Here is a 12,892-nt window from a genome sequence, read left to right as displayed (position 1 = left end):
AGTGGTCTAATGGTTACGTTTTGTAAGTATGGCTGTTTGGCAATTCCTTTTTGAAGGTGATTTTGTATGGGTGTCTCACCCTTCGTCAGTCTACTTTTGTGCAGCTGATAACGTTGTGTTTTGTAAGTATGGCTGTTTGTAATTCCTTTGAAGGTGAAAGGCCATTTGGTAATTACCTGTAAGGTGATTTTGTGAGGACCTACTTTTGTGAGCAGTGGCTCTAACGTAACGTTTTGTGAGTGTAGGTTTTTGTAATCCCGTTTAAGGTGATTTTGTCAGTATTCTCCCTTTTGTATTGACCCACTCTAGTGAGCGGTGGCGCTAATTAACTGTAATATCTGTAACCATGGCAGATTTGAATGTCGAGGATTTTTGTGGCGGTGATTTTGGGCGCAATGACTTGCGCAAGCTTAAAAAAGAAGAGTTGCTTGCTGTGGCTGCTTTTTGTGAATTGGAGATTCCTCCAGAAATGAAAAAGCTACAGATTGTAGAGACTCTCATGTTAGAGCTGCAGGTGCATGATCCTGTACAGAAGGAGAAGGAGAGAGAAGAAGAGAGAAAGAGAGCGGAGAAAGAGGATCGTCTGTTTCAGCTCGAGTTAGCACAAGTGGCAGCAAGAGAACAAGAGCGAAAAATTGAGCTTGCAAAATTAGCGTTTGAGCAAGAAAAGCTTAAAGCGAACAACAATGCCTTGCAACGCAAACATGAAGTGCGCTTTAATGTATCCAGTTGTTTGAGACTCATGCCAAAGTTTAATCGTGACGATGTGGGATCTTTCTTTGAAGCATTTGAGAAAATTGCCAGGGAGCTAGAATGGCCTGAAGACAAGTGGGCTCTGCTCATTCAGACCGTACTTGAGGGTAAAGCCCAGGAAGCTTACGCTGCACTCGACACGAATGAAAGCAGGGAGTACGATGCAGTAAGAAGGGTGGTTTTGGCAGCATATGAGGTGGTGCCAGAAGCCTACCGGCAGAATTTTAGGTCTTTGCAGCGTAAACAAGGTGATACCTTTTTAGATCTCGCTAGGCAACAGGAGGCTGTGTTTGACAGGTGGTTAGCAGGCACAGACACCTATACTTTTCAAGACTTGCGGCAGCTTATGCTGGTGGAGCAATTTAAAACTAGCTTACCCCGGCATATTGAAATACATCTAAATGAGACAGCCGTTAATAACTTGAAGAAAGCCGCCATGGCAGCTGATTCGTATGAGTTAACTCATAGAGAAGTGTCTGGGAGAGGTAGGTTTGGTGGTAGACCGGATGGGAGGCAGACTGTAACAACTGCCCGGCCTGCGGCGGCCCCCGAAGAGTTTAGTCCCACCTTTGTTCAGTCTCAAGGATCAGGGAAACGATATGAGAAGTCACATGAGAAGTCATATTTTCCCAAAAACGATGTCATTTGTAATTATTGTAAAAAGCCCGGCCATATGAAGTCCAGTTGTCTCAGTCTCAAGAGGAGAGACGGAGAGGGGAAAGCAGTAGGATTGGTCCGCACCTACGCTCAGATTGGTCCCTGTGAGGCGGATGGGTGGAACCTGCCGTCCTGCCCAATAGATAGAGAGTTTGAGGGTTTTGTGTCAAAAGGGGGAGTTTCTGGTGCGCCTGGTGGTAAGATGGTCCCGATCTCCATCTTGAGGGACACAGGTGCCACACAGTCCTTACTGCTCCAGGGTGTCATAGACCTACCTCCGGACACCTATTTACAGGCTTCTACCCTGTTGCAGGGCGTGGGAGGTGGTTTCATTAGGGCTCCTCTGCACAAGATTTATCTTGAGTCTAATGTTGTAAATAGACCAGTAGTGGTAGCCATTATTCCTTCTTTGCCAACGGAAGGGTTTGCTCTTGTGTTTGGTAATGATTTGGCTGGTACTAAAGTTTGCGTGACGCCCGTTGTGAGTGGAACACAGTGGTTGTAGCAGCTCCAAGATGAGGCTGTGATGCTAACGGAGATGGCCACACTAGAGCAAACTAAAGAAGTGCTCATTGAGGAGGTAGAGGCTGGAGAAGCCGGTAAAGAGTCAAACTCAACAGCTGATAACAACAGGGAGGCAAAGTCTCTAGCTGGCAGCGTAGTTGAGATGACACAGGTGGAAGCTAATGGAGAGCACGGTGGAGTGTTAGAGCCAGAGGTGTAGTGCTATCTAGAGAAGTGGGGGAACGCACCTATATGGGGAGCACCTGCACCCGCCCCCCCCCCCCCCCCCGCCGCACACACGCTAACGTTCACGCAGCCTATTCATTAATTAATCGTTCGGGGCGGGCAATCGCTTATATCAACGAATTAAACGAGCAAACTCACGGATTCCTCAAGTGCTGCAAACCACTGTCACTGACACACGACTAACTTGTGTCCTCTATAAACACTGCAGAAGCACAAACAGCTAAACAATCTCTCAACCAGCTATCACACAAGTTGCACAAGGCAACTGGCATCTGGCGATGCAAATTGCAATGGGGTGATTAACGCTAACTTTTGATTCAACCCCGTTGAAAAGAAACACGCTTTTAACATTGTTTCTTCATGCTTGTAAACCTACCTTTTTAGCAGCTGGTCCGAAAAATTAAAGGATGTTTGGCTGCCTTTTTCATCTTTACTTGTTATAGTGAGGTACTGGTGGAAAAAAATATATTTTGATGCTGAAAAAGCCAGTATGTTTCAGTATAGCTTTTATTAAACTGAGGTTTCCCCCGCGCTGTAGCTAGTTAAGGTGGAATGTTTCCTTTTCCTTCAAGCCACGAGTTGATGCTCATTCAGCCCACCTTAAATATAGTTAAGGTGGAATGTTTCCTTCTTTCTTCAAGCCGCGAGTTGATGCTGTGTGAATAATTCAGCCCACCTTAAATATAGGACGAACGACAACGTTGTCAAGTTTCACTCGTTTTATTGGCTCGACATGCACACACACTGACACACACAAAACACCCCTTGGAGAAGTATGGGAACGCCGTTCCCACGCGTTACATTGGGACTACACCACTGGTTAGAGCTAGCTACGAATGTGGATTCAGTTGGGCAGTCACCGCCAACTGGTGAGGAAAATCTGGCCCTCTGCCAGATTCCACACTTTTCTGAACCTAAGGGTGAAGATAGGGCTGAGACCTACAAGGAGAAAACCGATAGTTGCTTCATGAGCGAGGAGACATTGGTGTCAGTTGAGGGGTCTCATGACAACCACACGGCCCACGCAGAGTTAAATCTGGATGTGGTGGAAGACTGCAGAACAGAGGTTAGCGCCTCATATCTTTTTGGTCCAGGATGTCCCAGTTCCGTCAAATTGAGACTGGACTACTCTTTAAAACCTCCTGATGGAAAGTCTGACATGAAGGATGTCAGGCATGATGCTAAACTGCTTGAAATCACAGACACCGAGTTTGATGAGTACCCAGGTTTTTTGACAGTGGCACAGGAAGGGGTTCATGTCATCGATCCTGATCCAGTGATGGGCAGAAATGTCTTGGAAGAAATTAATGCAGATAAGCGCCTGTTACCAAATAAGGCCAAGCCTAATGTATGCAAAAATGCAATCATTGCCGACTGTTGGTCCGCAGGATGAGGAAGAAAAAAAAGTCAAAATATTTATGATGGAAATAAGAGTGGAACTTGTCTAAACGACAATGGAAGTTCTAATTAAATTAAATGATTCTCACTGCAAAAGGAGGATTTGTGGGTTATTAAACCTAGGTGATTCCTCATACAGTATTTTTGAAGTTTTCTATTCTAGATTTTGTGGTGACGGTTACATGTGAATTTTAAAGTTTTCTACTATTATACCGTTTATATTTTTGTAAATAAAGAAAATTTGAAAATGTTAAGAGAAACATGATGAAAAAAAACCATACAAAAACACAGGTTGGAGCCCAATGTTTTTTTTTTTTGTGGAGGGAGGGAGGAATGTTAGGAATGATGGGGAGGGTTATTGTCCCTCTTCTCCTTTCTTCCTTGTTTCCTTTCCTAAACACTTGTGACTGGTTTTCATTGAGAAATGAGGTGTGGTTAAGCTGTGTGTCCATGTGATGTCATTGAGGTGCGCACGCAGCCACTGAAGCAGATTTATGAATGAACACTGCCCAGGTGTGTGCGCGCGGCAGATTTGAATGAATGCTCGAGACGCGACAGCACGCCAGAGGACCGACACACTCACACACGTCTCTTTGGACCGATACACTTATTTATTGAGAACCAGCTTTTTGTTTTACATTGTGGATCCTTCCTTAAACAACTTAAACTGAACTGAAACGACAAAGACGGAGCTCGCCGCTCTGGAGAGCCAAGACGGTGCTGGCGAGGCCTTGTCAGAGGTCCGCTAACGTAGTCAGCTACTACATGACATCAATCTACTACTACGGTAAGCTGACCCACCTCTAGTGATTATTTCTCGTTTGGAAACCAGTCCTTTGTTTTGTCTGTTTCTATCCCCTCTTTTCTCCTCTTTAACACACTCCAGGTTAGGACTAGCTTCGATAGCTAAAATGCTACAAACACAATCTTGTCCCCTAGACTGCTAGTCCGTAACATTAGCTTAGCTTCTAGCTATTAGCTAAATAATTATATTTACAACCATAATGAACCGTGATCTGACAGAAAAAGTGTCATTTAGAGAGCGTGTGCAGCATGCCCCGCACTCGCCGCAGACTCTCGTTATAGCCTGTTTGAGGAGACTACTCGGAGCTCAAAATCTTCCGTGGGCATCCGAATGAAGCCAAACATATTTCGGTGAGTAAAACATCATATTTTAAGCTGGAAATGAGGACCGTGGTGTAAAAAACCGAAATTCTCCTTTAACACTTTACTTTCACTCTGTCGCTCCACCTCTCCCTCTTTCTCTCACCATGCATCAGGTTGCTCTCCTCAAAATCCTCGTCCTCGTCAATCCTCGTCAAGGTGTTTGGGTCGGTGCCAAGGTACGTTTCGATGTTCTTCTCCAAGTACCAGGACTGGTTTTCATCAAACACCATAAAGAGTAGAGCAAACTCATTCTCCACATCTCTCCTCTGTCTATCTGGACCCTGTAAGGTCTGAGGCCTGCAGACCACCAGTGGCCCCAGGAGACCACTGTACAGATCCTGAATGTAAACAAACCAACATGCTGTCACATAAACATTGACATAGACTTTTTTAACCCCTCTTCAAACAGACATGTCAAGAATAAAGAACACATTCTCATTTACAGTAGCTTAATACTGTCAAGTGTGTGCTGCTCAATTTATTTTCAAAAAGTAGGCTCATGGTTATGAGAAATGGTCCTGTAACACTTCAATCATGATCATTGAATGTTTGTATGATTCATATTTTGAATGTCTATCATGTCTGATAATATCAGTGGCTTAGCTTGTTAGCTAATCTAAAGCTGTCGGACATTTTGCCCACGTTAATCCCAGCCCAGCCGTACAGCCAATCACAATGCGTGCCCGAGCCGAGCTGGTAGGCGAGCTGAAATTGCACCGACACCGGTTGTTGCTTCAGCCCCTCTGCCCATCTGGGGAGAGTTGTAGACTAGCTCACGCTTCCTCCGAGACATGTGCAGTCGCCAGCCACTTCTTTTCACCTGACAGCGAGGAATTTCATCGGCAGGACGTAGGGCATGGGAGGATCACGTTACTCTGCCCAGTCCCTCTCCAGCTCGAACAGGTGGGCTTCCCACCCGCAGACATGGCCTATAGGCCCTTTTCACAGCAACTGTTTTGAAGTGCTAAAGCAGCAAGTAAAGCAGGTGTAACCAATAACATTAATGAGGGCCCTGGCACTGGAACACCTACATTGAATTGAACCATCATTCATGGTACTTTACTTCCTGCTTTACCACCTCAAACTGGTGGCTGTGAAAAGAGTCTATTGCCCCTGTATGGACGCCCGAACAAGCCAGAGGTAACGCGGGGACTCGAACCTGCCGCTACCCTCATGTTGGTAGGCAGGGAATCCGCTGCACTACCCGGGCGCCCAAGTGTGTGCTATTTGTGTGAATGGTACATGCAGTGTGTGTACTTTGATGAAATGGACAGTGCAGTAGTAGTGTGTGTACTTTGATGAAATGGACAGTGGAGTAGTAGTAGTGTGTGTACCTTGATGAAATGGACAGTGGAGTAGTAGTAGTAGTGTGTGTACCTTGATGAAATGGACAGTGGAGTAGTAGTAGTGTGTGTACCTTGATGAAATGGACAGTGGAGTAGTAGTAGTGTGTGTACCTTGATGAAATGGACAGTGGAGTAGTAGTAGTGTGTGTACCTTGATGAAATGGACAGTGGAGTAGTAGTAGTGTGTGTACCTTGATGAAATGGACAGTGGAGTAGTAGTAGTGTGTGTACCTTGATGAAATGGACAGTGGAGTAGTAGTAGTGTGTGTACCTTGATGAAATGGACAGTGGAGTAGTAGTAGTGTGTGTACCTTGATGAAATGGACAGTGGAGTAGTAGTAGTGTGTGTACCTTGATGAAATGGACAGTGGAGTAGTAGGCGTAAGAGATGCAGTTAGGATCTGAGATTCCTGGACCGGAGCTGGGAGGAACGTCCCACCTGAACTCTGTCATGATGCCTGACGGGACGAGAACACACACAGACAAATATAAAGACACTAATGATAAACACACAGGGTTTGTACTGCTCTGGCTTCATAAGCAATAGCTACACATTTCTTATTTTCACAAACTCTATTCTTTCTCACCAGGTTCCACTGGATTGTGCATGTCACTGGTTTTCACTCCATGTGCGTGAATGGAGTACGACCGGTTTTTGGCGTTGTTTCTGAATTTGATCAGGATCTGCTCTCCTACCTCTGCTCTGATTATTGGACCTGCAGGGGAAGAAACACAACAAATACATGTGAATGTGTTCATAAAGACTGGAGACTTACCCTAACCTAACGCTAACCATAACCACTACTTGCCTAACCCTAACCCTAACCCTAACCCTAACCCTAACCCTAACCCTAACCCTAACCATAACCACTACTTGCCTAACCCTAACCCTAACCACTACTTGCCTAAACCTAAACCTAACCACTACCTGCCTAAACCTAACCTAAACGTAAACCTAACCCTAATCCTAACCTAACCTTAACCCTAACCTAATGCTCACCACTACTTGCCTAAACCTAACCCCAATCCTAACCGTAACCATTAACCTAACCCTAAAATCAGCTTTTTACCAACTCGGGACACAGCTTTTGTCCCCAATTGTACCCACCGTCCCCAATCACCTGTACTGGTCTTAAGTCAGGTGTCCCCCCAATTTCGATCCAGCACGCACGCACGCACGCACACACACACACACACACACACACACACACACACACACACACACACACACACACACACACACACACACACATTTTTTGCTTTATGTGGCGCTAGAGAACGAACACTTAGAGGCATACTGATGATGTCATAGACATTGTGTCATAGGCATTGTGACATCACTGATGATGTAATCAGTGATGTCATAAGACTGTTTATGTCATCAGTGATGTAATAAGAGCAAATCATCTTATGACATCACTGATGATGTCATAGTCACTGATGTCAACTTAAAGCAGGACTACCCCCCCCCCCCAGATATGTGACAAAACAGCATGCTGCTTGATTTAAAAAAGCAAAGAAGAGAAGCAGAAGGGCGTCTCCTCTTGTCTCACATTGATTGGATCAGACGTGAAAAATAAAGCAAAAACGGTCGCCATGACACTTTTCCCCGCATAGAGAAAAACGTTATATCAGAGTGCATCAGAGATAGAGTACGTGATAAATATAGCCACGTTATACAGTAAACTAACCGACACTGGTGGTCCGTATGGAAACAGTGTTACTCAAAATGGTTAAAAGTTATATCAGTTTTGTCATTCAGTGGCGTTTTACTGCCATGTAACATAACTAACTAGCCACTAACATTAGGCTGTTAAAGGGCTCGTGCTAAAAACGTGTCGATTGGAGTGAATGGAGATGTTGCAACTCCTATTATGGCTCTGGCGTGAACTACAGTAATGATCACATGAAGAAAAAAACATTTTTCACATGAGTGGGAAAGGGGGGAGTTGGCCGTGATGTAACATGCAACCACATTTTGGGCATTTTGGAGGGCAAAAAAAAAGCAGGTTTGAACCCATAGAGGGCACTTTGCTGCCTAAAAATGATAGTTTCCACACAGTTTAATCTCAAATTTTTAGATTTTGACCAGAATTCTTCACACACCACACCAAAAGCCTTGATTAAAAGCTGAGAAAACGTGTTTTGGGGGTTAGTCCTGCTTTAAAGGCAATAACATTTTGGGCACAAGGATCTCGGTTCTTGAGTGAGAAGGGCGCGGAAGGAGGGACAGGGAGACAGTGCCATAAAACACCACAGAAGAAGAACATTTTGTGAGCAACACACACACGCACGCACTCGCGCGCACACACACACACACACACACACACACACACACACACACACGCATACACACACTCTCTCTGTTAAATTTTTTGTCCCACTGATGATGTCATAGGCATTGTGACATCACTGATGATGCCTTGTCGTGATGTCATAAGACTGATGATGTCATCAGTGATGTCATAAGAGCTAAATCATCTTATGACTTCACTGATGATGTCATATAGTCTAGCAGAAAGGGCCCTCAGATTTTGAGATACCCCTACCCGAGGTAGAACAAATTACAACAATGATTTTTCTTATCTTTAGGGTCTCCCATTAATGAAATTGATTCTTGGCAAATTTTATTTTTGGGGAAAAAATGTTTTTTTGGTTGTTCTTTAGAACTACCCCAATCCCTGAAAAAGAGCCAAATTAGGCCAGTCCGAATAGGGTAAAGGTGACAAAAAAGCCCATAACTTGAGAATGCTCACTCTTTTCCTCACCAGATTTGCTGAGGTGTGAACCAGGTGGCTGCCCAACATCACCATATAGTCAGAAAATTATTTACCTAAAAAGATCATGAATTATAGTCCTGTAAATATAGCTTTAGTTTAGGCGGAAATTGTACTTTGTGGTGATAGGAACATAGGACGCCATCACTTTTCTCTCATTTATCAGAAAACAGAAATTCCTGAAAAATATACCATTACTGAATTGTCTAGGGTGCTATTGAACACTGACCAGTAGTTGTATGGAGATATCTGGTACAGTTCTATTGCAAATGAGATTTCTTTAGACATAGGCCTACTACCTCTTCTCTGAAACAGTCAAATTATGTAATTCTGAATGGGGGATAAGTGGCCTAAAAGCCCATAACTTGAGAATGCTCACTCTTTTCCTCACCAGATTTGCTGAGGTATGAACCAGGTGGCTGCCCAACATCACCATATAGTCAGAAAATTATTTACCTAAAAAGACCATGAATTATAGTCCTGTAAATAAAGCTTTAGTTTAGGTGGAAATTGTACTTTGTGGTGATAGGAACAGGACTCCATCACTTTTCTCTCATTTATCAGAAAAACAGAAATCCCTGAAAAATATACCATTACTGAATTGTCTAGGGCAGAGGTTCTCAAATGTTTTTCAGCCAAGGACCCCTTACAAGATAGAAAATATACCGGGGACCCCCTCATTCTGATTTGTGATTTTGGGCTAAGCTTAATTGTTTCCACGGTAACGTGCTTGACTTTTAATTTGATAGGTTTGTTATTAGAATGTAATCCATGAACCATTTTAGATTTAAAGCATAAACTATTTTCGTTGAACGATGAAGATTTTGCAAAAAAAAATATATCTATATATTTTTTTTTATTACATTACATTTACATTACGTCATTTAGCAGACGCTTTTGTTTTGTCCAAAGCGACTTGCAATATCACAATTTGTCAACAGTAGCCTACAGAAAACCACTATGCAACACAATCAATGACAGCCAAGATATTTTGATAGACTAGCACCATGTAGGAAGTAGTTTCAGAAGGAATAAGTAACATGTAGCATTTTTTTTTAATAAAAAAAAAAAAAAACATAAAAAAAAAAAAAAAAAAAAAAAAAAAAATTTTACCTGAAAACTTTTCGCGGACCCCCTGGCAAAGTGCCGCGGACCCCCAGAACCACTGGTCTAGGGTGCTATTGAACACTAACCAGTAGTTGTATGGAGATATCTGGTACCGTTCTATTGCAAATGAGATTTCTTTAGACATAGCCCTGCCTTTTCTCTGAAACAGTCAAAATTCCGAATGGGGGGATAAGTGGCATACTTCTAGTAATAATAATTTTATTTGATGACACCTTTCAAAACACCCAAGGTCATTGTACAGTGCATAAGAGACATAACATTCTAAAAGATCATACATAAAAACAACAGGCATGGCAAACACCAGCATCATTAAAATACGACGAGCGTACATATAAGAAAAGACAGGAGATAAACACGGCAGGCGAATAACAGATTAAGTGCTGTATATGATTAAAGTGAGTAGGCCAATTTGTACAGGTGGGTTTTGAGGTGGGATTTGAATGTGGTGATGAAGTCAGACTGTTGGATGTGTGATGGCAAGGAGTTCCAGAGTCTGGGTGCAGAGCAGCTGAAGGCCCTAGCACCCATGGTACTGAGGCGAGAGGCGGGGACGGTCAGGAGGCCAGCTGAGGAAGAGCGTAGGGAGCGGGAAGGGGTGTATTCCTGGAGGAGGTCAGAGAGATGGGTGGGTGCTAGGTTGTGTAGGGCTTTGTAAGTGAGCAGAAGGTTTTTAAAGTCAATCCGGTAGTGAATGGGAAGCCAGTGGAGTTGAATGAGAACAGGGGTGAGGTGGTCAGATGATTTAGTGCGGGTGATGATCCAGGCATTTGGAGTCTGTTGAGCAATTTGGTGGGTAGGCCAGAGAGAAGAGAGTTGCAGTAATCAATCTGGGATGTAACAAATGTGTGGATGAGGACTTCAGTGCTGTATTGGGACAGGGATGGGCGGAGTCTGGAGATGTTGCGGATGTGGAAGAAAGCAGACCGGGTGATGTTTTTTATGTGGGGTGCAAAGGAGAGGGTGCTGTCCAGAATGAAGCTGAGGCTCTTGACTTGGGTGGAGAAGGGAACAGGGAAGCTGTCAATGATGATGTTTGGGGTGGTGGTGTTTTGAGCTTTGGAGAGGGTGTTTTTGGAGCTGATGAGCAAGGCCTCGGTTTTACTGGCGTTTAACTTCAGGAAGTTCCTGCTCATCTAGCTCCTGATGTCCTGGAGGCAGGCGGTGAGGGAGGTGGGAGGAAGAGTAGTGGTGGGTTTGGTGGAGATATAGACCTGGGTTTCATCGGAGTAGCAGTGAAACCGGACACCATGGTGTCGGAGGATTTTACCCAGGGGGAGGAGGTAGGTGATGAATAGGAGTGGACCCAATACTGACCCCTGGGTCAAACAGCAGAACACCCAGACGTGTGGTTCCCTATTTGGACAAACTGTTGTCTGTCGGTGAGGTAGGATGCAAACCAGGGAATTGCAACACCAGTGATTCCAATGTTCGGCAGGTGCTCCAGAAGTAGTGGGTGGGAGATGGTATCGAAAGCAGTGGGAGAGGTCAAGGAGGATGAGGATGGTGAGGAGTCCAGAGTCAGCTGCACGGAGGAGGTCGTTAGTGATTTTTACCAGGGCTGTTTCAGTGCTGTGATTAGGGCGGAAACCATATTGAAATGGTTTGTGGAGGTTGTTTGAGTCGAGGTGGGACTGGAGTTGGGCGGCAACCACCCTCTCAAGAGTTTTGGAGATGAAGGGGAGGTTGGAGTTGGGACAGTAGTGGTTCAGGTCAGATGGGTACTGTGGCCCATAAGTTAAGAATGCCCACTCTGATGGTCATCATATTTGGGAGGGAAATACCAGGTGGCTGAACTACATCAACAAATAGTCAGAATGTGGGTAACCCAATAAATAAAGTTTATCAAAATTACAAGCCTCTAAAACATAGAAATACAAGGTGTAAATATTGGAAGTTTGATTGAAACTGGAACATTAATCCTAACTATAAATCAGTAGTATCTCCTGTCTTGACATGATGAAATAATACAAGTATAATAGTAATAATAATACATTTGTTTTATGGTAGCCCCAAATCTCAGTGCTTCATTTCATTTCATAAACAAAAACAGGGGAACAGACTAGAAAACAAAATAACCAAGGCAAAAATAAAACAGAACAGAGGAATAAAAAGTGACTGCTCATTTGACCCGGTATATGGACACTTGTTTCACAGCCAAAGTCCAAATATCCAAATATGAAATACAGTATCAGCCCTTTGTTGAACGTATTATGACCCTACCAGATTATTGTGCCAGTGTTTGGGAGTCTGGGGCACATTCACAAGCTTATGTGACTGCAATTGTTAGGCTTGCAAAAGACTGATGCAAACAAAACTGTGTAAATATTGTTCAGTCTGTAGGCAGCCGGTCTATCTGGAGACAATCATGTTTAATATATCCTTAGTATCATTGTCCATTTTTCAAATTAAGCTATCACAATGTTAAATGTTTTCCTCTTCTGTGTATCATATTATAACCTTTTTCCCAAGTATTTGGATCTTTCATTGTTGCTGCGCGTACATAAGATGTGTTTCAGTGAGAGGTCAAGTATATAGATACTAGAATGTCAAATGTCAGGTTCCTCAGAGACGTTTGGGGACACATTTTGACATTCTGCACACCAGGTACAGAACTCCGTACAGGGGAGGCCAACAGAGAGGCACTGGCACTTTCCACTCTCTCCACAGTTTGGATCTTTGCAATACAAGTGAGTAATGTCTCTCACTTCTGTAGGTGCTGGTTTTTCTTAAATAGGACTGGTTTAATGGCTCCATCTCTGACAATCCATCCCTTGCCGATAGGACTCCATAAAAGGGGTTTGGGCATGTGACTGTGACACCATATCGCTGTCTGATACAGTACATTGCTCTTTGCACATGTTGTGCAAATTCATCCTCTGTTGGTGGCAGGTTTGCAGAGGCTGCATATGTTGTTGA

At 43.8% G+C, this 12,892-nt stretch overlaps 1 protein-coding gene across 1 annotated transcript in view; it reads right to left on the bottom strand.

Moving 5' to 3' along the window:
* hephl1b (hephaestin-like 1b) overlaps positions 1 to 12,892 on the bottom strand; it is a 78,579-nt gene that overhangs the window by 14,610 nt on the left and 51,077 nt on the right. Inside the window, exons 14-16 of the mRNA XM_083643529.1 lie at positions 6,659 to 6,787; positions 6,423 to 6,529; positions 4,829 to 5,063 (exon numbers count right to left, since the gene is read on the bottom strand). Of these exons, the coding sequence (XP_083499655.1) occupies positions 4,829 to 5,063; positions 6,423 to 6,529; positions 6,659 to 6,787 (471 nt within the window). The remainder of the gene's footprint in view (positions 1 to 4,828; positions 5,064 to 6,422; positions 6,530 to 6,658; positions 6,788 to 12,892) is intronic.

The sequence above is a fragment of the Poromitra crassiceps genome, assembly GCF_964638095.1.
Source record: "Poromitra crassiceps genome assembly, chromosome: 1".
In the NCBI taxonomy this organism is placed as follows: Eukaryota; Metazoa; Chordata; class Actinopteri; order Beryciformes; family Melamphaidae; genus Poromitra; species Poromitra crassiceps.
Note: the sequence above shows the minus strand (reverse complement) of the source record. Positions and strands in the feature narration are given on the sequence as shown.